General features: G+C 45.8%; 1 protein-coding gene across 11 annotated transcripts in view; it reads right to left on the bottom strand.

The window, feature by feature from the left end:
- WNK2 (WNK lysine deficient protein kinase 2) overlaps positions 1 to 23,763 on the bottom strand; it is a 136,361-nt gene that overhangs the window by 21,126 nt on the left and 91,472 nt on the right. For 7 of the 11 annotated variants that reach the window (XM_032268486.1, XM_032268491.1, XM_032268489.1 and 4 more), the window contains exons 19-22: positions 6,333 to 7,165; positions 5,907 to 5,976; positions 3,628 to 3,731; positions 2,845 to 3,533 (exon numbers count right to left, since the gene is read on the bottom strand). In XM_032268486.1, the coding sequence (XP_032124377.1) occupies positions 2,845 to 3,533; positions 3,628 to 3,731; positions 5,907 to 5,976; positions 6,333 to 7,165 (1,696 nt within the window). The remainder of the gene's footprint in view (positions 1 to 2,844; positions 3,534 to 3,627; positions 3,732 to 5,906; positions 5,977 to 6,332; positions 7,166 to 23,763) is intronic. The other 4 variants (XM_032268492.1, XM_032268487.1, XM_032268490.1 and 1 more) reach the window with 2 other exon arrangements.

Genomic DNA, 23,763 nt, shown 5'->3' with positions numbered 1-23,763 from the left:
GAGGGGAGGATGAGGAGGGGAGGATGAGGGGGGAGGATGGAGAGGGGAGGAAGGTGAGGGGAGGATGAGGAGGGGAGGATGAGGAGGGGAGGATGGAGAGGGGAGGATGAGGAGGGGAGGATGGAGAGGGGAGGATGAGGAGGGGAGGATGGAGAGGGGAGGATGAGGAGGGGAGGAAGGTGAGGGGAGGATGAGGAGGGAAGGAGCCGTGGCTCTCTGCTGGGCCTCCCTGCTGCATCACAGTCCTCTGAGCTTCTGCAAGGCTGAAGTCCTAGCTGGAGGCCTATAATCCTCGACTTCACCCCAAGTGCCCCCTTCCGCCTTTGATGGTAAGCAAAACAAGGTGAGAAATGAAGCAAATTCTGATTTTACTCCTGAATCTTCAACACCTGCCAAATAGGCTTTTTTTTTTTTTTTTAATGACTTTCCCTAGCTACTAAAAAATAAATAGAACTCTGTTTGGAAGCTATGGCAGGCAGATCATGAGGTCAGGAGTTTGAAACCAGCCCGACCAACATGGTGAAACTCCGTCTCTACTAAAAATAAAAAAGTTAGCCAGGCGTGGTGGTGGGCGCCTGTAATCCCAGCTACCCAGGAGGATGAGGTGGGAGAAGCACTTGAACCTGGGAGGTGGAGGTTGCAGTGAGCCAAGAATGCGCCACTACCCTCTAGCCTGGGTGACAGAGGGAGACTCTGTCTCTAAATAAAGAAATAACTCTGAGTGGCTTTCTCCTACAAACACCAGGGAGGCACAGCACCGGATGATCTTCCGGAAGGGAGTACTATTTCAAGAGAGCACTGCCTGCCCCAGGGTTGGGGAGCGGCTGTGGGCAGGGGAGCATCTTACCCAGGACCTCAGGCTGGAGCTCTGCTCCAAGGCCAAACCTACATGGCCCATCTCCTGCAGTCCCTGACTGCAATGTGGCTCCCACACTGGGGGTTCCCTGGCCCACTCCGAGCTGCCCCTGGCTGCTTGCCACAGAGCCAGAAGGCCTGGCACGTCTGAAAGTGCAGGCTGGGCCCAGCACAGGGCTCCTGGAGCCCTAGGAAACTCCAGCGCTCATGGCAGAAACACTGCAGTGAGGCACAGGCACCTTGGTATTCAGGGGGTTCAAATGAAAGCAAGATTGGGGACCCGCTGGCTACTGCCAATCGGACGTCCAGTCACCTCAATTCCCAGTTGAGGCTGAAGATCTTCCCCACCCTCTCTTAAATGGTCCCCTCCTTCCCCCTGGACTCCATGGCCCTCCCAGGGTCCACCTTCCCTTTGTTAGGCTCCCTGAACTCTTTCCTTTGAGGTGCTTCTGGTCCTCTCCCTGCCCTTTCCCTAGGCCCCACCTGCCCCTGGCTCCCGACCACTTCTGCCATTTCAAGTCTCCGCCCTCTGCCCCTGGCTCCTGGCCCGTCACCCAGGACACAGGCTCTCAGAGCCTACAGCAGCTCCTCTCCGCAGTGTTCTTACACCCACGCCTGCCTGCCCCCCGCAAGTGTCTCTTTGTAGCAGCCGCAGCTGGGCCGTGGTCTGGCCACATCTCAGCTCCCCTTTGTGCCTGCTGACCGCTGGCTCACCGAGTGACATTCCTGCTGAAAAAACGTGCCCAGGATCTGCTTGCCCTCTATCCCAAAAGATTCTAGGTCATGCCCACCTTGGCCTTATCCACTCTCTGGCCTCCACCAAGGATCCATTGGGCCATGTGATTCCACCCATCCCTGCCTTCCTGCCTCTCCCAGCAGCTCCAGTTCCCTCTCCTCAGGTCTGCACAAACACACAGACACTCACTATAACCTCCCTTAATGCATGGCAATGACCACGCCACCAGTCTGGGCAGACACTCTCTTACCCTCTGTGTACGTGGTGCACAGAGAGGGCTGACCGGAGAGAAAGGAGACGTGCGTGGCTCTTCCCACACAGGCCTGTGACTTCCAACAGGCCCCAGCTTACAACGTGCCTTCAGGCACTGCTGAATGGGTGTCAGCCCTCCCATCCCGAAGGCCGCAGCAGGACAGAGTAAGTATTTGCTGGATGAGGGAAAGCAGCAAGGAGGAAGAGGAAGATGGGATGGGGGAGGCAGAGACAAAGGAGAGACAGAAGAGAGTGGCAGAGACAGAGAGACCGGGGTGGGGAGTGAGACAGGGAGAGAGGAAGTGAAAGGGGTGAGGGGGAGAGAGAGGAGGACAGAGGAAGAAAGAGGGAAGAGACAGAGGAAGAAAGATGAGAGGCAGACAGTGAGGAAGATGTGGCTCAGTGATGCCCTGAGACATACCCCCAAGGGCAGCAGGAGGCGGCATGGCCCCCAGCGAAGCCAGAAGCCAGAAAGACAGCAGGGTGGTTTTTGGCCCAGCCTGGAGGACTGAGTGGGAGACTCTCTACTCAAAGCCACGGGGAGGCTGGGCCTGGTGGCTCACATCTGAAATCCCGGCACTTTGGGAGGCTGAGGCGGGTGGATCATTTGAGGTCGGGAATGTGAGACCAGGCTGGCCAACATGGCGAAACCCTGTCTCGACTAAAAATACAAAAATTAGCCCGGCCAATTAGGTGGCAGGTGCCTGTGGTCTTAGTTACTCCCGAGGCTGGGGCAGGAGAATCGCTTAAACCTAGGAGGCAGAGATTGCAGTGAGCTAAGATCACACCACTGCACTCCAGCCTGGGTGACAGAGCTAGACTCTCCTCTCTCACTCTCTTAAAAAAAAAAAAAAGCCTTCATCATTGCCCTGTCGCCCTGCTTAGCAGCTCCAAGTGGGCGCTGCTTGGCCAGGACTTCAGCCCCGGCACCAGGCTTCCCTCCCAACAGGGAAGAGGTGCCGCAGCCTGGGCAGGGGGTGCTTCCTGCCCTCGGGACCTACTTCTCCCGCAGACTCTGCAGCTCCTTCTTTATGTCAGCGTCCTCCAGCTCTGAGTCGTTGTCACTGCTGATGTAGGATGACTGCGAGTGGAAGGAGGTCACGCTGATGGTGGGGACCTTCACGCCCACCCTGCTGGGCATCTCGGGGCCGATCGAGCCAGCCCGAGAAGGCCTCTGCAGGAAGGCGGTGGCCTTCTTCACGAAGTCGCCAGCCATGCTGCCGCTCCCGGGCAGGGATGCCTGCTTCTGCACCGGGGGCCTTGCCCGAGGGCACTCATCCCCAGAGTCGCTGGACACAGGCTCGCCCACGCCGACTTCGATGGAGGAGGCTGTCTGTGCCCTCCGCACCGCCAGCTTCACGTCGGGGCTGGAGGGGGCCTCGTCGAGGTAGACGTCAGGTGGGGCGGAGTACCTCAGGCTGTGGGGGGAGGCCAGGGTCCACTCGTCCTGCGTGCTGACCACCGAGAAACGGCCCACAGTCTTGGCTGGTGAGCTGCCATCCTGCTGCTCTGGATGTTTCCGAGGGGACCCCGAAGCTCGAGCGCCGAGTGCCTGGGGGTGGCTGGCCTGGCCACCCGGTGTGGAAATGCTCATGGCACTCTGTGGGGGCTCTGCTGAACTTTCTCCAGTGACTCCACCATCCCTGTCTGTGGGCTCCACGCGTGCAGATCTCACAAAAGCAGGTACATCCTTGGGAAACAAGCAGAGATGAAGAGGTTTCAAGTGAACGTCAGCACAGAGTAAACCCTGCCAACCAGCCAGGGGGTCGTCAAGTCGCCCTTACCTGGGGGGCACTGGGCACCACACGGGAGTCTGAGACCAACTGCCCTCCATCTCTGTCGTAGCCCAGCATGCTCCCGGGAGACGACTCTGCTGTGGGAACTGGGGCTGAAGGAGAAGGAAGAGGCAGAGATGGCTCACCGCTGACCCAAAGTAACCCAACATGATCCCACGGGAATGCCGCCAGCCAGGCAGGACAATGGGAGCGGGCACTGGGAGGAGCCAGCTGTGTATGCTTAGAGCAGTTTTGGAAACTGAAAATACATCATGATGTCTCGGCCCCACGGCACTCCATGACAGATGCCCGACAAACCTGGGCATGGGAAGAGGCATCAGTCCTGGGCACCCTCATGCAGCCAGGCCCTCTGTGCACCTGTGCACTTGAATATTTGCTGTCTCACCCCACTGTCTGATATGAGAGGGTCTCACCACGCAGATGAGTGGGGCCGGATTCCAGCCCCGCTCCCACGGTGTCTCGAAAACTTTCGCCCACTGCACCTGCAGCTCTCTGTCTACGGAGCTATTTCTCATCCGCTTTCCCATGGTGGCCATGAAGAGCCAGCCAGAGAAGTCAAGCAAGTTGATGTGGGGGCCTCGCCTGAGCCGAGACCCTCACGTGGCAAAGGAAACTCGTGAGCAGGCTGGGGCATGAGCCTGACCTATATGCCACGGGGATGGTGGCAGGGGTGGACGGAGGCTCTAGGGAGGCTGGGGCTGCCCATACACGTACACATCTCCTTTGCACACCCCATGTGGAAACTCACAAGGGAACAATACTGAATCAGATTCTCAAGGTGACGCAGTCCAGTCCCAGTCACGTGACCCCAACCTGTGGCAACATTTGACTCCCCTCCTCACATCCCATGCCCATCTCCAGGGAGAGGAGGCTCACTGTCAAATGCACTCTCTCTACTTCTAAATGGCTCTGACTGCCAGGAAAGGTCATTTTTTCCAAACTAGAATTTGTCCCCTTGGAGCTTTCCCCGTGAGTTCCGCACTCTGGAAAGAGTAACTGTAACATTTGCAAGTTACTGAAGCTCAGTTTGTTCATCTGCCAAAGGCGTCCATGGGACACATCTCACGGCACGAGGTCAGAATCCACGGGGCGCCACAGGCAGCCCAGCACGGCCAGGCCCGGCGCTCCAACATGGCCTCTCGTTTCCACCCGTTTACAAAGACACTCTACTGCTCCATCCCTCATCTTCCTCGGGCTAAACATCACCATTTCTTCGCATGCACAGCTTTCGACCCCAGTGCCAGATGCCCCAACCCCTCTTAAAGTCTGGTGTCTAGAAATAAACGTGGCCTGGGACTTCGGGTTCCCGTCTGTGGCTGATGTGCACTGAGGTTTCTGTTAGGAGGCTCAGAGGAATTCTGATTCATATTGTGCCCATCCCCTAAGAAACCCTGAGCTGAGAAGGAACCTCAGACCTCACCAGATCCATTTAGCTCTCTTAGAAGGGGGAGTGAGACACACAGATAATGAAACGAGAAGCGAAGCAAAGGTGTTTCCACAGAGATGCGGTGGCAGCCAGGAGCCACAAGAGAAAGCCCCAAGCCAGGTCTTCAGGTTGCCCCGGCCTCTGGCACTCCCAGCAGTCACAGCGTCCCCCCACCACACTGCCCTGCTTTAGCTGAAGCCAGCCTGCGTTTCTGTGGGCATCTCGTCACTTGCTGAAGAAGAGCAGGCGCTAGGATGGGCCCACCAGAACGTGTGCAGACCCACAGCTACTGGAGAGTCTGGGAGCTGTGACGTAGTCCCTGCAACATCCCAGCATCCACCACTGGGGCCTTATCCATTTCCAGAGAGGACTTCCTCTCCCTGGAGTGGGAGCATGTGGTTCCTTCTAGAACTCAGTAGGCTTAATTAAGTCAGGGGTGTCTAATCTTTTGGCTTCCCTGGGCCACACTGGAAGACGAAGAATTGTTTTGGACCACACATAAAATACACTAATGATAACTGATGAGCTTCAAAAGAAATCAAAAAAAGAAAAAGAAAAATCTCCTAAGAAGCTTACCAATTTGTGTTGGGCCCATTCAAAGCCGTCCTGGGCCACATGCAGCTCATGGGCCACACATTGGACAAGCTTGAATTAAGTCATGATGGGCTCCTGCTGTGTCTGGGCTCTACCCTAGATGCTAAAGGACCCTTGCAGATAAAAGAATCTTTAAGAAATGCTTTTATCACTTAAAAGATAAAAGATGAGGGTACAGATGCAGAAAGTTCTGGGGCAAGAAAGCCGGGAAGCCTTGCGAATGGAGGGTCGAGAAGCGAGCTGTTACCTGTCACTGATGAAGACCTGCCCCGCTCCATCACGGCCCCTTGAGTAGGGATCAGTTCTGACTTCTCCACCTGGAGAAAGAAACACAAAAAGAGAAGAGCCATGAGACTCACATGTCAACATCTCAGCAGTTTTATCTGCAAATCCACTGCCCTCGTCTCAGGCTGCCCCTGGGCTGCCCCAGCCTCTCTGTGTGCACAGATGGGGCTGTGTCACCTGACGTTGCACAAGCACGACCCCAAACAGGGGCCACTTGTTGCAAAACGTGCACGGGTGAATCAGACACACGTGGGTGGGTCACCAAGAGAGGGATGGGCCCTGAGTGCGGGCGGCTCTGCATAGCTGGGATGCCTGCCACCCCCGAGTCCGGGCCTGGGCCCCGGCCCCTGACCCAGGGCAGTGTTTCTGGGACAAGGCAGCTACTCACCAAGGGCTGGGGTGGCTGGGCACGCCCTGTGACTGCCTCGTTAGGCGCTGAGGGCAGGGCCAGGTCCCCCCCGCAGACCTCCGAGCGGGGCTGGTCCCCTCTCAGGGGCTCCAGGGTGAAGTCTCTGTCGCCCACCTCCACAGGGGTCCCAGCTGAGGCTGAGGACGTGGGCACGTGCTCCTGGTAGAGCAGAGTCCGCAGCTTCTCATCCAGGCTCTTGATGGTGCTGTCCACAAAGCCCACCCTGGGGGGCGGCCCTTCCCCATCTGACTCCAGGGCCGAGGGCGGCTGTGGGGGGACGGTGGGCCCTAGGGGTGGGCTTGGGAGCTGGGTGGTGGCCAGACTGATGGCCCCCACTGCGGCAGGAAGCAGGGGAGCAGGTTGACCCAAGGAGGGCTGTGGGGCCCCACTGTGGGGGCTGGGCTCAGGTGCAGGAGCTGGCGGGGGCTCCCCTGGGGCACTGGCCTCCCTGGTTGAGGCGGCCTCTGGAGCTGGAGCACAAGGTCCTAGGCTCACCACGAGGGGCTGCACAGCAAGTGGGGCCTCGTGAGTCTCCACTAGCGGCTGGGAGGTCTCGAGCTCACTGGTGGGCCCCTGAGGGGTCCCTGCACCCCCTGCCTGGATGGCAGTTCCTGACGTTGGCTCTGGCATGGTGCTGGTGGCTGGAGCTGCTCCATCTTGGGGTAGAGCAGTCACAGGAGGGGAGAAGGGGGCCAAAGGGGCTGGGACCCCCGCAGGAGGGTTGCTGGGGCCCGTCTGGCTCAGAAGCTGCTGACTGGCTAGAAAGCCAGGTTGTTCCTTCGAGGACAGCTGGTCTTTATAGGGTGCTGGATCTAGAAGAAATGGGGAAAATGCCTTTGCACCAGGCTACACTGGTCCTATCTACCTGTCTCTTCCCTGATAGAAAGATGCCTTACACGGCCTGGCCATGGGCCCAGTGTGCTGGTTTTCTCTCTTTCCTGACACACCACGGTCCTGCCTACCTGCAGCTCAGCCCAGCCCTGGCTGCTGCTTCCTGGAATGCCTCCCACAGGTCTCTGAGCCACCAGCTTCACAACTCTAGGTTCCCCGTGTCCCCTGCAGCTGAAACATCACCATCCTTCCTTCTGTGTCTTCTGTAGCAGGTACCATCAGCTGTGGCTGTTACCTGTCTGTCATCTGTCTGTCCATACCCTCACCCTTACAGACGGCTCCAGAAAGATACTGCTGTTGTCTGTCTTGCACTGGACAAAAGTTTTCCAATGAAATTTAAAAATTAAAGAGTTTAAGTAGTGAGCTGTACACATTTCCATGCCCAGCAGTGAGCAGGAGCCTGGAACCTTCAGAACCCCCGTCTTTGGAGGGTCAGAAGCACAGCCAGAGCTGGCCAGTGACCCTGCGGGGGGAATCCAGAACCCCAGCGCGTGACCAAGTCTCACATGCCTTGTGCAGGAGCTCATGGAGCCTCCACCGGGCTCACAGGGACCGTGGGCATCTGAGAGGTGACAGGACAGTGTTCCTCAAACTTACTTGGCCTTGCAGCCCGGTTTTTTTTACTTGAAAATGCAACCCAGCCCCCCAACCCCCACCACCAGCCTTTTCTTCTTTTTGGAGTTTGGGTCTGGCTCTGTCACCCACGCTGGAGTGCAGTGGTACAGTCTCCGCTCACTGCGACCTCTGCCTCCCAGGCTCAAGCCATCCTCCCACCACAGCCTCCCTAGTAGCTGGGACCACAGCTGGGTAATTTTTGTATTTGTTGTATGAGATTGGGTTTCACCATGTTGCCCAAGCTGGTCTCGAACTCCAAGGCTCAAGCAATCCGCTTGAGTGTTGGGATTACAGGCGTGAGCCACCACGCCCGGCCCCCTTTGTCTTTTTTAAAAACACAAAGAAAATGCACACAAAAAACTGTTTAAAAAGTAAAAGGAGAAAATGGGGAGATTACTAGGACCCTCATGCCCTGCCCTCTGACCCCAGACTCCCTTGGCCCCCATCCTCTGTCCGGCCCAACAAAGGTAAACTAATTTGACAAGCATTTCCCCCACTGCTCTTCTTTACGACCTTACCGTTTGCCTCTCTGAACACCGTGGTTCAGTTTTGCATGTTCTCTCAATGGAATGGTACTCTATTCTGTGGTTCCTGGCCTCTCTCACCCGTGTTTGTGACATGGGTCCTTGTTGTTGTGTTTACACAACTGCACCACGATGCACACATCCATTCTGCTGGTGCTTGCTGGGCTGTGGCCGAGTGGGACCACAGCTAACACTGAGCCACAGTGTGTATAGGCCCTGTCCCACCAGGCACATGCCAGTGGGGAGCTGCTGGTCACTGATCCCCTTTATCCTTATGTAGGGGTGCTGAGCTCCTTCCCCAAGCGGGAGCCAATGCCCCCACCATCAGCAGCCTCTGAGCACCCCAGGGCAGTGTGATGGCGTCTCACTGTGGTTTGTTATTGTTTTTAATGGTGGAGAAAACACTTAAGATGAGATCTGCTGTCTTAACACATTTTTAAAAGCACGGTTCTCTATTGTTTACTACAGGCACCATGATGTGGGGCAATGCTCTAGAGCTTACTCAGCTTATACAACTGAAACTTTATGCCCACTCAACGGTATCTCCGTTCCCTCTCCCTCCAGCCGCTGGCAACCTCCATTCTGCGCTCTGCTTCTATGACTTTGACTGTTTTGGATACCGAGTTATCAGAGGAATGAATCGTCTTTCTGTGCCTGGCTTACTTCTTATAGTATAATGTCCTGCAGGTTCATCCATGTCGTCGCAGATGTAGAGTTCCCTTGTTTCTGTGGTTAAATAGTACCCCATTGTGCATATATATCACTTATCCATTCATCTGTCAACAGACACTTAGGTTGTTTCCGTATCTTGGCTATTGTGAGCAATGCCGCAATGAACACAGAAGAGCAGATGCTTCTTCCAAACCTTCTTTTCAATTCTTTTGAATATATACCCAGCAGTGGGATTGCCGGATCATATGGTTGTTCTTTTATAATGTTTTGAGGAACCTCGACATTGTTCTCCATAATGGCTGTACTAATTTACATTCGCACCAGGCTGCACAAGGGTCCCCTCTCCCCACACCCTGGCCAATACTTGCTGTCTTTTGTTTTTGAGAATAGCCATCTCAACAGGTGTGGTTTTGATTTGCATTTCCCTGATAAAACCTAATTCAATCGAGTACCTTCTCCTGTGTTCACTGGCCATCTGGGTATCTTCTTTTAGGACACACCTGTTCAAGTCTCTTGCCTGCTTTTCTTTTCTTTTTTTTTTTTTTGAGACGGAGTTTCACTCTTGTTACCCAGGCTGGAGTGCAATGGCCCGATCTCGGCTCACCGCAACCTCCGCCTCCTGGGTTCAGGCAATTCTCCTGCCTCAGCCTCCAGAGTAGCTGGGATTACAGGCACGTGCCACCATGCCCAGCTAATTTTTTGTAGTTTTAGTAGAGATGGGGTTTCACCGTGTTGACCAGGATGGTCTCGATCTCTTGACCTCGTGATCCACCCACCTCGGCCTCCCAAAGTGCAGGGATTACAGGCGTGAGCCACCGCGCTTGCCTGCTTTTCTACAGAGTTGTCATTCTTTTCTTTTTAATTTGTGGTTCTTCATGGATGCTGGGTAGAGAATTATTTCAGGGTTATCTGTACTGCAGACATCTCTCGCTGTGTGGCTTGCCTATGTGCTCAATTAGCGGTGTCTTCTGATGAACAATAGTTCTTGATTTTAATACAGTCAAATTTAACCAATCTTTAGCCAGTCTTCCTATTTGCATATTTTGTTGAACTTTAACATGTCTGTTCTACATGGGGGCCATAATCCTGCCTCTTATTACTTCTAGGTGATTTATTGTTTTCCCTTTTACATTGAGATTCCCCCAAGCCACTTGTTACTGAGTTTTGTGTATGATATGAGGGTACAATCAAAGATCACTTCCCCGTATGGACAGCCTACTGTCCCAACTCCTTTTGTTGAGAAGACCATCCTATCTCCACTGTTCGGCAATCAGACCTTTCTTGCCAACCACGTGTCCAAAGATGTGGGCCTGCTTCTGAGCTGTCTTGACCACATTGCTCAACTTCTCTATCCTTGTTCTAGGACCAGACTGTCTCTGTGACTCCAGGTTTATATGAGTCATCCAGGAGAATGATACCCTTTCCCTACAGCCTGCCTTGGTTTTTACTGGTCTTTGCATTTCTATAAAGAGTATATAATCAGCTTGTTGATAATCATTTAAGAAATTGTTAGAAACTATGGATCTATCTGGGAAGAAGTGTTTATAATGTTGAATCTTCCAGTCCATGAATATGATATGTATCTTCCTACTCATTTCTTTTTAAAATTTCTCTCAATGTTTTACAGTTTTTGATATACAGATCTTACATATTTTTTGTTAGATTCACACACTGATGTTTGGAATGTTTGTGTTAAAATAAATTGATTTTTTCAATATTCCTTATTTTCTGATTTTTGCTGGTATACAGAAAGATAACTGCAGTCTGTATGTACTTACTTCACTAACGTACTAATTCTAATTTGCCTGTAAATTTAAATCTCTATGTATATAATCATGTTATCAGCAAATAGTGATAGTAATATTTCTTCCTTTCCAATCTTTATCACTTTTCAAAACAGTAACTGTTTCAATACTATTCGACATTGAGGCAAAACCACAAAATTATAGTGCTACCAAAAGGCCACAATAATTTCTACTTCAAAATAGAAAAAGGTTTAGCAAATGCATTCCTTGGAAATAACTGCAATTTAGCCCAATAATTTTATAGGTAGAGCTTCTGAGTCAAAGAAGAGTTATCTTGCTTTGTCTAAATTTTTAACAAGAAATAGTAATGTTAAAAGAAATACTACTTTTTATGTAACAGTATATGAAATTATATTGATTAGAACAATTATTCAGCTTTGAGCCAAGTGGAATGCATGATGTATTTATTTCCATTTACAAAATGGCTAATATTGGTGTAGATAACAGAAAAACACCAACCTCAAGTTGGTATCAACTCAAGTAAGCACATATTTTCTTTGGAAGACCTTGTTTAGAAATAAATAGCATTTTCTTCAAATGAAAAATAAAGTGATTGTGACACCACCATGACACTTCCTTACATATATTTACAAAAAGTGGTCAGGGCACTGGCTCTTAAATTGGGCTGCAGGTTGGGTCCTACCCCTGGAAATCCAGATTTAGCTGCAAGAGGCCAGGCCCAGGCTTCAATCCTACTGCTTCCCCTTCTTTTTCTTTTTCCCTTTTTACCTCTCCCCCTTCCCTTCCTTCCCTGCCCACCCACCCTTACCTCCCTCGCCACAATATCTAGGACACAGGATACTGAATAGCAGTGGTGAGAATGGGCATCCTTATCTTGTTCCCCATCTCAAAGAGAAAGATTTTTACAACCTTACGTCTCAGTTTGTTTTTTTGTTTTTGTTCACTTTTTACATTTAATTACTGATCTACTTGGGTTGACACTTCACTATTAAGAATATGTGTTGTTGTTGTTGTTTTGGTAAAAACAGAATTTCCCATCTACTGGGACATGGTGAATACATTATTTAGTCAAATTAAGTTAAACCAACCTTGCATTTTGAAATCACTGAAACTTAGTAACTTGTCATACATATCCTTTTCATGTATCACTAGATTTAATTTGCTACGATTTTGTTTAGTATTTTTGCAAGTGTTGATGGGAGAGGGAGAGACTGACCTGTTCTCTTCCTATTTTATAAGTTCTCAGTCAGATTTTGGTGTCAAAGTTATGCTAATTTGATAAAACAAGTTTCCTTGTTCTCTGGATGAGTTGGGTTCTATCAGAATTATTTCTTATTAAGTTTCTGTGGTAAAGCCATCAAGCGGAAAGTTTTCCTTATAGGAAGGTTTTCTTCCCCTTATACACGCCTCTGTGTGTTGACACTCACTCAGAGGGAGGCCAAGGGGTCCAAACGTACGTGCCTGGTTTCTTTCTCACTGCCTTTTCTTCAACTATGTTTCTCTTTCCCTAACATTTGAGTGAATCCACCTTTCCCACGACTGTGGACATTTCTCAGTTTTTAACTATGCAGCATCCATTTGCTCCCTTGTTGGGTAGTGGCACTCCAAATTTCCTTTTGAGAACAACTGTCCCGTACTTTAACTCCAGGGCTGTGCCTGTGATTTGGGCACGATGTGCATTCCAACCACTAGCCACGACTGCTTTAGAGAGAGATATGTGTCCTTGTTCTGCATAATGGGAGTCAGGGCCAGATGTATGAAACCTTTTGAAAAGGGTCTCTTATTTTCTGCATGCACTTGAACCTAAAAGACTATACACACTGAGCTGGTCCAGCAATCTTGCCACCATGAAGGGTACGCATGAGGCGGCTTCTAATGACTGATTCAACTTTTTTTTTTTTTGAGACGGAGTTTCGCTCTTGTTGCCCAGGCTGGAGAGCAATGGCGCGATCTCTGCTCACCGCAACCTCCGCCTCCTGGGTTCAGGCAATTCTCCTGCCTCAGCCTCCTGAGTAGCTGGGATTACAGGCACGCGCCACCATGCCCAGCTAATGTTTTGTATTTTTAGTAGAGACGGGGTTTCACCATGTTGACCAGGATGGTCTCGATCTCTTGACCTCGTGATCCACCCGCCTCGGCCTCCCAAAGTGCTGGGATTACAGGCTTGAGCCACCGCACCCGGCCCTCAACTTTTAATGTTTATAGCGCTTTTCAGATTTTCCATTTCTTCTTCAGTAAGTTGGGTTAAGTTGTAGTTCTCTAAGACATTATTCAAAGAAATTTTCAAATGTTTTTGTCTTAACATTTGTGGGATTGTAGCAGTGTTTCCCCCTTTTATCCCTAATGCCGATTACTTATGTCTTCTCTCTCTCCTTCAGTCAGTCTCATCACCGGGGGCTTACTGATGCTATCAGCCATTTCAAAGAACCATTGCTAAGCTCTGTTGATATGCTATTGTGTATTTGTTATGTTCTTATCTATTTTACTTTCTCCTTTCTTTGAGTTCCATTTTCTCTTTTGCTAACTTTTTGCGAATCCTTAAATACTCTGTATTTAAGTATATATTTTGTAAAGTATAAATTTTGTAAATGCTTTGATTACTCTCAGACTTTTCTCCTAATATACTCATGTAAAGGCTACAAAGTTTCTGTTCAATATGGTGTTAGCTGCATCTCACAAATTTTGACATGTAATACTGTCATTAGCATAATGTCCATATCCTTCAGAATGTTTTATTCGTTTGCATTGTAATTTCTTCTTTACCTCGTAAGATATTTATAAATGCATTGTTGAACTGTCAAATGTGGGTATTTTCTAGTTGTCTTCTTGTTACTGAGTTCTGGTTTACTTCCAACTTTAAATGAAAGCATGCATCAAGTGATTTTGATTCTTCGAAACTTGTTGATATTTGTGTTTTGGGTCTGCGCAAGATTAAATTTAAAAATAGTCTGTGTGCATGAAAAAACAGTGCCTTCTTCACTGCTGAGTACATTATCCTTATTTTACTTTAGTTTCTTTAACGCTACCTGTTAAGCTTACTGATTCCCTCCCTGGCAGTGTACAAACCATGCTCTGATGTCTTAATTTTAACTAATGTATTTTTCAGTCGTACAACTTTCATTTAGCTCTTGTCTAATGTTCTATATATATAAGATGCTAATTCTGTGGTTGAAATTTTCTCTAACCTACTGATTGTCTCCCTGTTCCAAAAGTTGAAATCTCCCATGATGATTGTAAATTGCTCCTTTTGTTTTAGTTGTGTTAATTTTTACTTTATGCATTTTGAGGCTTTATTACTAAATGTATGCAAACATTAAATTATTATATCTTCCTGGCCAGCTGAATCTTTCACCATTACGTTTTTGCCTCAAAATCAATATTGATATAGGTTTCTCTAGGTTAGTATTTGTGTGTTCTTTTTCCATTTTTTTACCTTTCATCTTTTTTCAATCTTATGTCTCAGTTTGTTTTTTTTTTCACTTTTGACAATCTTTGAGACTTAGTCCATTTGCATTTAACTACTGATGTACTTGTGTTAAAACTAGCATCTTACTAAAGATTACTGTGTGTTCTTCATGTCCAGTGTTGGTGTTTCTTTCCTTCTTTGTCATGTTTAAAAAAATTCCTTCCCCACCTGCCCGTCCACAAGTATGGAGTTTATCTGCTATTCTACGAGTCTCACAGGGGTTACTCTACAGACTACCATTTGCATTCTTGATTTGTCTCTCTGCCCAGGCAACATGGAGCCCTGGAGCCCTTTAAGTGCATTTCCTACCCCCGATAAATATGCCCCATTTTCATGCATTTTAACATGCCAAACATTTTAAACCTCAAGACATGATTTCTTCATCCAGTCAAAATCCACTCAGATCTACCCATATATTTATAGCCCCATCAGTGTTTGTTCCTACCTTTCATCTGGGGTCATTGTTCTTCTGTCTAAAAATATTCCCTTTAGGACTTCTTCAATTGCGACGTGAAGGTGATGACTACTTTTCTCTTAATTTCATCTTCATTGAAGTCAGATCCTTTCACCAGGATCTGAGGCTGGGCTTATTTTCTTCAGCACTGCGAGGACAGCAGCATTCCTTGTCCACTGGCATATTTTATCCATACTGAGACAAGAGCTTCCAAACTTTTAAAGAACCCGTTTTTTTCTTCAGCATCCTTTAAGTTTTCCCACGTGCCTTTGGTTTTCAGCATTTCACGATATACGTAAGTGCGGATTTCTTTTTTAACTTTCAGAGATAGGAAGTTTCTTGAATTAGCGGCTCAATGCCTTCCAATTCTCTGCATTCTCTTCAAACTTGTTTTTGCCACATCCTGTTGCTTTCTGGGACTCCAATGGCATGATGCGTTTGCCCATCTCACTGTGACCTCTGCATTTCTTGGCGCCTCTCTTCTATTTTCTACTGTTTTCATTATCCTTATTTTACTTTCGTTTCTTTAGAGCTACCTATTAAGTTTGCTGATCCTCTCTCTGGCAGTGTACAAACCATCCTCTGACGTCTTAATTTTAACTAATGTATTTTTCAGCTCTACAGCTTTCATTTAGCTCTTTTTCTGGCATAGTTTCTAATGCTTGGACAAAAATTTCAACCCAGTCATTTGTTTCTTTTAACATAGTAGGCAAACATAGTTCTCAGTCTGATAACTCCACCACTGGGAACCTCTGCTGGCATGTTCTGTTACTGCTGTTTGGATCTAAATAGCTTTATTTAGGTATAATTGTTGCAATTAGTTGCACATATCTAAGTTCTGACACAGGTATATAAGTAAAATCATCACAATCAATGATGACTATGTCATCAACCCTCCTGGATGCTGCCTTGTGAACCTTGGGTCTGTTCTTCCCTCTCCTTTCCTGCCACGCCTTTCCCCCCATCTACTGATATGCTTTCGCCACCACAGATAAGTGTGCATTTTCTGGAATTTTATATATGTGCAGTCACATAGCAAGCATTCTTCCTGGTGTCTTTTCATTCAGTGTAATTATTCTGAGAATCACCCATGCTGCAATGAGTATCAACGATTGATTCCTTTTCACTGCAGAGTAGCATTATAGTGTAGGGATAAACCACAAAGCGTGTCACAAAGGCACGTGGAAAAATTCAAAGAATGTTGGAGAAAAAACAGGTTCTTTAAAGGTTTGGAAGCTTCTGCCACAGTACAGACAACGTATGCCAGTAGACAAGGAATAGTGCTGTCCTCACAGTGCTGAAAATAAGCCGCAGCCTCAAATCCTGGGGAGAGGATCTGACTTCAGTGAAGAAAAAATGAACACATAAGCATTCGTCAGCTGCACATTTCAACTGAAGAAATGTGAAGGATGGACACCTGAAACGTTTCCAGGTCTCGGCTATTATCAATAATACTGCTGTGAACATTCCTTTGCAAGTCTTTGCCTAGGCATCTGTTTTAACTGATTTTGGTTAAATACACAGAAGTAAAATGGCTGGATCACAAGGTATCTGCACATGTACTTTTTAAAGAAATTATCAAACTGTTTTCCAAAGTGGTCATACCATTTCATACAGTGCATAAGAGTTCCAGTTCCTCCATGGCCTCATCAACACATGATCTGTTAAAGTTTAGTTATTTTAAAGGTTACATGGTGTCTCATTGTGGTATTAATTTGCATTTCTCAACTGAATAACCAGTTTTTCACACAATCCTTTGGCATCCACATATCTTTGGTGAAGCATCTGTACCAATATTCTCATTAGATAGTTTATTTTCTTACTACTGCCTAGTTGCTGATATTATCTGGATACAAGACCTGTATCACATATGCACTTGGAAAATATTATTTCCTAGTGTCTGGCCTATATTTTCATTCCTTTTGTGTCTGTCAAAGAGTAGACAGTTTAAATTTTAATGAATTCAGTTTACCAATCTTTGGTAAACTGATCATGCTTTGATGTTTATCTCAGAAATCTCTGCCGACCCAAGGTTACACAAATTTTCTCCTGGATTTTCTACTATAAGTTCCATAGTTTCCAGTGTTACATTTAGGTCTACATTCTATTTTGGGTGGATTTTTGTATATAGTATGCAGTATGAATAAAAACTTTTTTTTTTTTTTGTATAAGGATGATCAACTGTTTCAAGACTGAAAAAGATTGTCTTCTCTTCCCTGAAAGTCATTTAAATGTTTATCAAAAACCAAGCATCAGCCAAGCACAGTGGCTCACGCCTGTAATGTCAGCACTTTGGGAGGCCAAAGCAGGTGGATCATTTGATGTCAGGAGTTCAAGACCATTCTGCCCAACATGCTGAGACCCTGTCTCTACTGAAAATACAAAAATTAGCCAGGCATGGTGGTGTACACCTGTAATCTCAGCTACTTGGGAGGCTGAGGTAAGGAGAATCGCTTGAACCTGGGAGGCGGAAGTTGCAGTGAGTTGAGATCACACCACTGCACTCAGCCTGGGTGACAGAGTAAGACTTTGTCTCAAAAAACAAACAAACAAACAAAAAAAAAAAAACCAAGCATCTCTATGTTGTGTGGGTTGATTTCCAGACTATTTTATTTTGTTGACCTATTTGTCTGTCTTTACATCAATACCACACTGACTTGATTACCATAGTAGTATAATAATTATTGAAATCTGGTATTGTTAGTTCTCTGATTTAATTGTTTCCAAATTTCCATGTCTTTTGTGTTTTCATGTGAAATTCAGAGCAGGTTTCTCAGTTTCTAAAAAGACTGCTGGTCTTCTGACTGTAGCTCATGGCTCTGTAGGTCAATTTAGGGAGAATTAGCACTGTAACAATACTGTGTCTTCTGACCCATGAACAGAGCACTTGTTTGGATCTTCTTTAATTTCCATGAGCATTGTTCTGCAGTTTTCATTCTACAGATGCTGCACATGTTCTCTTAGGTTTAACCGTAAATAATCCATATAAAAATAATTTTTTAGGATTTCAGTCTTTGATTGTCATTAGCACACAGAAACACAATAGCTTTTCGTATGATGATCACTTAGCTTACTACTCAGCTCACTTATTGATTCTAGTCGTGTTGGAGATTCCATTTGTTTTTCTACACAAATATGTTTTCTATAAATAAAGATGTTTCAGTTCTTTCTTTTCAATCTGGATGAGTTTTATGCCCTTTTCTTATGAACTGCCCGGAAGCTCCAGAAAAATGATGAACAGAGGTGGAAAAACAGACATCCTCGCCTAGTTCCCAGTCTCTGAGGGATGCTTTTTGGTTGTTCACCATTAAGTATGAATTTGCCTGTAGGATTCTGCATATTCCCTTCATCAGGGTGAGGAAGTTCCTTTCGATTACATGTCTTCTGAGGATGTTTACAATTGTTGGGTTTTGTCAAGCAGTTTTTCTGCATTTATTGAGACAACCACATGAATTGTTTTTTCTTTGTTTTCCAGTTGATCAATATGGTGAATTACGCTTCTATAGTTTGTTGAACTACAGTTACTGTCTTAATGTGCTTGTCTACTAATCCTAATGTCTGTATCAGTTATGGGTTGGTTTAGAATGCAAGGTTTTTCTTTATTTTTTTTTTTTTGAGACGGAGTTTCGCTCTTGTTACCCAGGCTGGAGTGCAATGGCGCGATCTCGGCTCACCGCAACCTCCGCCTCCTGGGTTCAGGCAATTCTCCTGCCTCAGCCTCCTGAGTAGCTGGGATTACAGGCACGCGCCACCATGCCCAGCTAATTTTTTGTATTTTTAGTAGAGACGGGGTTTCACCATGTTGACCAGGATGGTCTTGATCTCTTGACCTCGTGATCCACCCGCCTCAGCCTCCCAAAGTGCTGGGATTACAGGCTTGAGCCACTGGGCCCGGCTAGAATGCAAGTTTTTTCTTATGTTGTCCTGTCTCATAATTTAGATTGGATGCCAGATAACGTAAAATTTACCATATGGGGTGCTGGATGAATTTGTGTTACTATAAACATTCTTGAAGTGTGTTGTGGGATGCAGTTAAGTTACTTTGAAACAATTTGATCTTCTCAGATCCTGCTCTTAAGATCTGACAGGTGAGGTAAGAAGAACACTTAGTCTAGGGCTAATTATTCTCCAGGACTGAGGCACGCCCCTTTTTTGTATTGTACCCAAAGCCACTTGAATTTAAGGCTTTCCAGCTGGCTGGCAGGAACAGACATTCCCAAGCCTGTGTGAGTTCCTGGTCCCGCTCCCTCCCTCTCATCCTTCGTGGTGGGTCATTCCTTGGCCTGGGTGAGTTTCCTCACACCCAGTGTCTGCTAAATCATCCTGGGGAATCACCCGCTATCTTCACACTTTTCTCTCCGCAGCTCTCTCCTCTCCAGAACTCCACCTTGGAAATTCTTGACATTTGGGTGTCCTCACAGTCTCAGCTTGGTCTCCTCACCCCACGGTCTCCCAAGCTCTGCCTGGGCTCTTCCTTCCCTGCTCTGGAATGAGTCTTTTTCAAGGCAGTGGGCTGAGATGACTGTAGTGACTTTTTTTTTTTTTTCAGTCTTGCAGGATCCTTCACTTCATCAGTCCTGACTGATGTTCAAAGCCTTGAAAAAAATATTGTTTTATAAATTTTGAATGCTTTTGAAGTTGCTTCCAGAAGGAAAACAAATCTAGAGCCTATTATTCCATCTTGGCCTAAAGCAGAAGTATGAGGGTCCTTTTAATTGTTAGTGGTTTCTGCTGCTTTTCTTTTATGCTATCTCATTTCTGTCTCATTATCTGCCTGGCCATCTTTTTCAACATATGTAAATTAAGAGAACTTTAAAAGTTACCATACAGTAAAACGAACTTTTCCTTTAGGGGTAGAGTCTATGAGTTTTGGCACACATGTATCCATTTAGTTACCAGCACAATCAGGATACAAAAGAATTTCATCACCCAAAACATCTCCTTGCATGTTCCCAATATAGGAACACTCTCCTAACCTCTGGCAAGCACTGACCCTGTTCTTTATCGTTATGGTTTAGCTTTTTAAGAATGCCACTATAAATGGAATTATACAGTATGAAGCCTGTCGAGACTGGCTTCTTTCACTCAGTTTAAGGCCTCTGAGGTTCACCCATGTTGATCCGTTTACCAATGATATATTTTTCAAAGTACCATAGTTTTCATCTATTTACTCGCTGCAGGAAAATAGGGTTGTTTCCAGTTTTAGCAATTAGGTAATTATGAGTAAAACTATAATTGTTCATTCATAGGTGTTTAAGTGAACATAAGTTTTTCATTTCTCTCGGGTAAAAACTGAGTAAAACTGCTATTACATAGAGTAAGTATGTCTTTTATAGTAAACAGCTGGCTGGGTGCAGTGGCTCATGCCTGCAATCCCAGCACTCTGGGAGGCCAAGGCAGGCAAATCACAAGGTCAGGAGATCAACACTATCCTGGCCAACATGGTGAAACCCGTCTCTACTAAAATACAAAAAAATAATAATAATAATTAGCCAGGTGTGGTGGTGCATGCCTATAGTCCTAGCTACGTGGGAGGCTGAGGCAGGGGAATCGCCAGAACCCGGGAGGTGGAGGTTACAGTGAGCCGGGATGGTGCCACTGCACTCCAGCCTGGCAACAGAGAGACTCCTCTCAAAATAATAATAATAATAATAATAATAATAAATAAACTGCCTGTTTCCCAGAATGGCTGTACTGTTTCACATCCCCACCAGGGATATATGCGTTCCAGCTGTTCCACAGCCACACCCAGATTTGGTACAGTCTAGTCATTTTAACAGGTATGCAGTGAGGCCTCCCTGTGGCTGCTTTAATTTGCATTTCCCCAATAGTCAATGATATTGAACACCTCCTCATGTACTTAATCGCCATCCTTTTTAGTTAAGTGTCTGATCAAGTGAGCTGCTCAGTTATTATGCTCATTTTACTGTTGAGTTTTCAGAATTCTTTATATATTCCTAGCACAGACACTGGGTTGGATACGTGATATGCCATTATTTGCTACCAGTCTGTAGCTTACCTTTTCATTCTCTTAACAGTAGTTTACACAGAGCAAAAGATTTTAATTTTGACACTGCCTGATTTATCTTTTTTTTTTTTCTTTTTCTTTCTTTCTCTTTTTTATTTTGAGACAGTCTTACTCCTATTGCCTAGGCTGGAGCGCAATGGTGCAATCTCGGCTCACCACAACCTCCACCTCCGGGTTCAAGCGATTCTCCTGCCTCAGCCTCCCGAGTAGCTTGGATTACAGGTATGTTCCACCACACCTGGCTAATTTTGTATTTTTAGTAGAGATGGGGTTTCTCCATGTTGGTCAGGCTGGTCTTGAACTCCCGACCTTAGGTGATCCACCCGCCTTGGCCTCCCAAAGTGCTGGGATTACAGGCGTGAGCCACTGCACCCGGCCCATTTTCTCTTTTATGAGTCATACTTTTGGTACCAGGTCTAAGAACTCCTGCCTGGCACAGATCAAAAAAGATTTTCTTCAATGTTTCCTTGTAAAAGTTATACAGTTTTGCATTTTACATTTGATCCACTTTGAATTAAGTTTTGAGTAAAATGTTAGGCTTAGGGTAAAGGTTCATTTTTTTTCTGCATAAGGATGACCAACTGTTCCAACATTTATTGAAAAGATTATCTCTTCTTGCATTGCTTTGGCATCTTTCTCAAAAAAATCAAATGGCCATATTTGTGTGGGTCTATTTCTGGGCTCTCTATTCTGTTCCACTTATGTGTGTACTAATCCCTTTGCCAATATTATACTGTCTAGATTGCCATAACTTTATAGTAAACTTAATATTCAGTAATGTGATCCCCCTAACTTGAGTCTCCATTTTCTTTCTTTTTTTTTTGAAATGGAGTCTTGCTCTGTTGCCAGGTTAGAATGCAGTGGCACGATCTCAGCTCATTGCAGCCTCCACCTGCGGGGTTCAAGTGACTCTCCTGCCTCAGCCTCCCAAGTAGCTGGGACTACAGGCGCACACCACCACACCCAGCTAATTTTTGTATTTAAGTAGAGACGAGGTTTCACCATGTTGGCCAGGGTGGTCTCAATCTCTTGACCTTGTGATCCACCCGCCTCAGCCTCCCAAAGTGTTGGGATTACAGGCGTAAGCCACTGCACCTGGCTTGATTCTCCATTTTCAAAACAATTTTAGCCATTTCTATTTCCTTTGCACTTCCATATAAATTTTAGAATGTCCATATCTACAAAAAGTGATCTACTTTAATTTCTGTTACTGCAATACATCTATAGATCCATTTGGGGGAGAACTGACATTTTTACAAATATGTTGAGTCTTCCAATCCATGAACACAGTATGTTTATTTAGTTAGGTAACCTTTGATTCATCAGTACTTTCTAGTTTTCAGCATACAAATTTTGCATGTTTTGTTAAATTTGTATTTATATAGATCCTTTTGGGGGCAGCTACTATAAATGGTACTGCTTTCAAATTTGGGGTTTTCAATTGTTCACTGCCAGTATATAGAAATACTGAGGTATTTTTGAATGACGACCACGTGTCCTATGATCTTGCTAAACTCATTTATTGGTTCTAGGAGTTATTGCTGTAGAATCCATGTCATCATCTACATATGAAATCATGTTATCTGCAAATAAGATAGTTTATTTCTTCTTTTTTAATCCATATGCCTTTCATTTGTTTCTTGCTTGTCTTTAAGTCTGGCCAAGACAGTTCAATGTTGAATAAGATGGGGGAAAACATATTCTTGCCTTGTTTATCTTAGGGAGAACACATTTGGTCTAAATATGCTATAAACAGTGGGCTTTTATGGTGTGTGTGTGTGTGTGTGTTAAGTTAATCAGGTTGAGGAAGTACCCCTATTTTCTTAGTTTGCTGAGAACTATTATCTTTAAAAAAGAAAGAGAGAGAGAGAGAGAGACAAGGATCTTGCTGTGTTGCCCAGACTGGAACGTAGCGACCATTCACAGGCACAACCTTAGCACACTGCAGCCTTGAACTCCTGGCCTCAAGTGATCCTCTTGCCTCAGCCTCCCAAGTAGCTAGAACTATAGGCAATTGTGCCTGGCTGGTTTGCCAAGGTTTTTTGTCATGAACGGATGTTGTATTCGGTCAAATGATTCTGCTGTATCAACTGTTATGATCACATGTTTCCTCCTTCTTTTAGACTGTTAACATGGTAGACTGATTCTTCAATATTGCTCTCCGGGCATATACCCACTTTCTCATGGCATGCTGTCCTTCTAATATTTTGCTGAATTTGACTTGCTAATATTTTGAGAACATTTTCCGTCTATGTTCATGAAACTTACTGCTCTATCATTCTCTTTTTTGGTACTGTCTTTGGCTGGCCCTAAAATCAGGGCAGTGTTGGCCTCGTAAAATGATTTGGGAAGTGTTCTTTGCTCTTCTATTTTCTGGAAGAGATTTTGTGGAAGAGGTACTGGTGTTATATTTCTTTTAAATGTCTAGCAGAGTCCACCAGTGAAACTATCTTGGCGTGGAGAATTCTTTTTGGGGAGATTTTTAACTACAAATTCATTATTAAAAGAATGAATTTAAAAACAGGTTTAGAGCTATGCAGATTATTCTATTGACTTTTAGTAGTTTGTGGCTTTTGAGGAATGTCTCTTTCACCTAAATTGTTCAATTTCTGTCTGTAGGCTTGTTCAGACTACTGCAGTATTATCCTTTAACTACAGTAATATACTTCTTTAATTTCTGTTATTGATATTTTACGTGTTTTCTTTAGTATTGGTATTTTGTTTTCTCCTTACAGTCTTGCTAGAGGTTTATCATTTTGTCAACTTTTAAAAAAATAAGTTCATTATTTCATTGGTTTTTGTCTATTATCTTTGTTTTAGATATCATAGCTTTGTGCTCTTGTCTTTATTTTCTTCATCATGCTTGCTTCAGACTTATTTTGCTATAGGTTTTCCTTGTTTCTCAAGGTAGAAGGTTGAGTTACTGACTTGCCACTTCTTTTTTCATCTAAGCATTTTAGTGCTATAAATTTCCCTCTAAGTACTGCCTTAACT

Source organism: Sapajus apella, unplaced genomic scaffold (assembly GCF_009761245.1).
Source record: "Sapajus apella isolate SASKATOON/1434 unplaced genomic scaffold, GSC_monkey_1.0 scaffold182, whole genome shotgun sequence".
NCBI lineage: Eukaryota > Metazoa > Chordata > Mammalia > Primates > Cebidae > Sapajus > Sapajus apella.
This window is presented reverse-complemented; position numbering and strand designations above follow the sequence as displayed.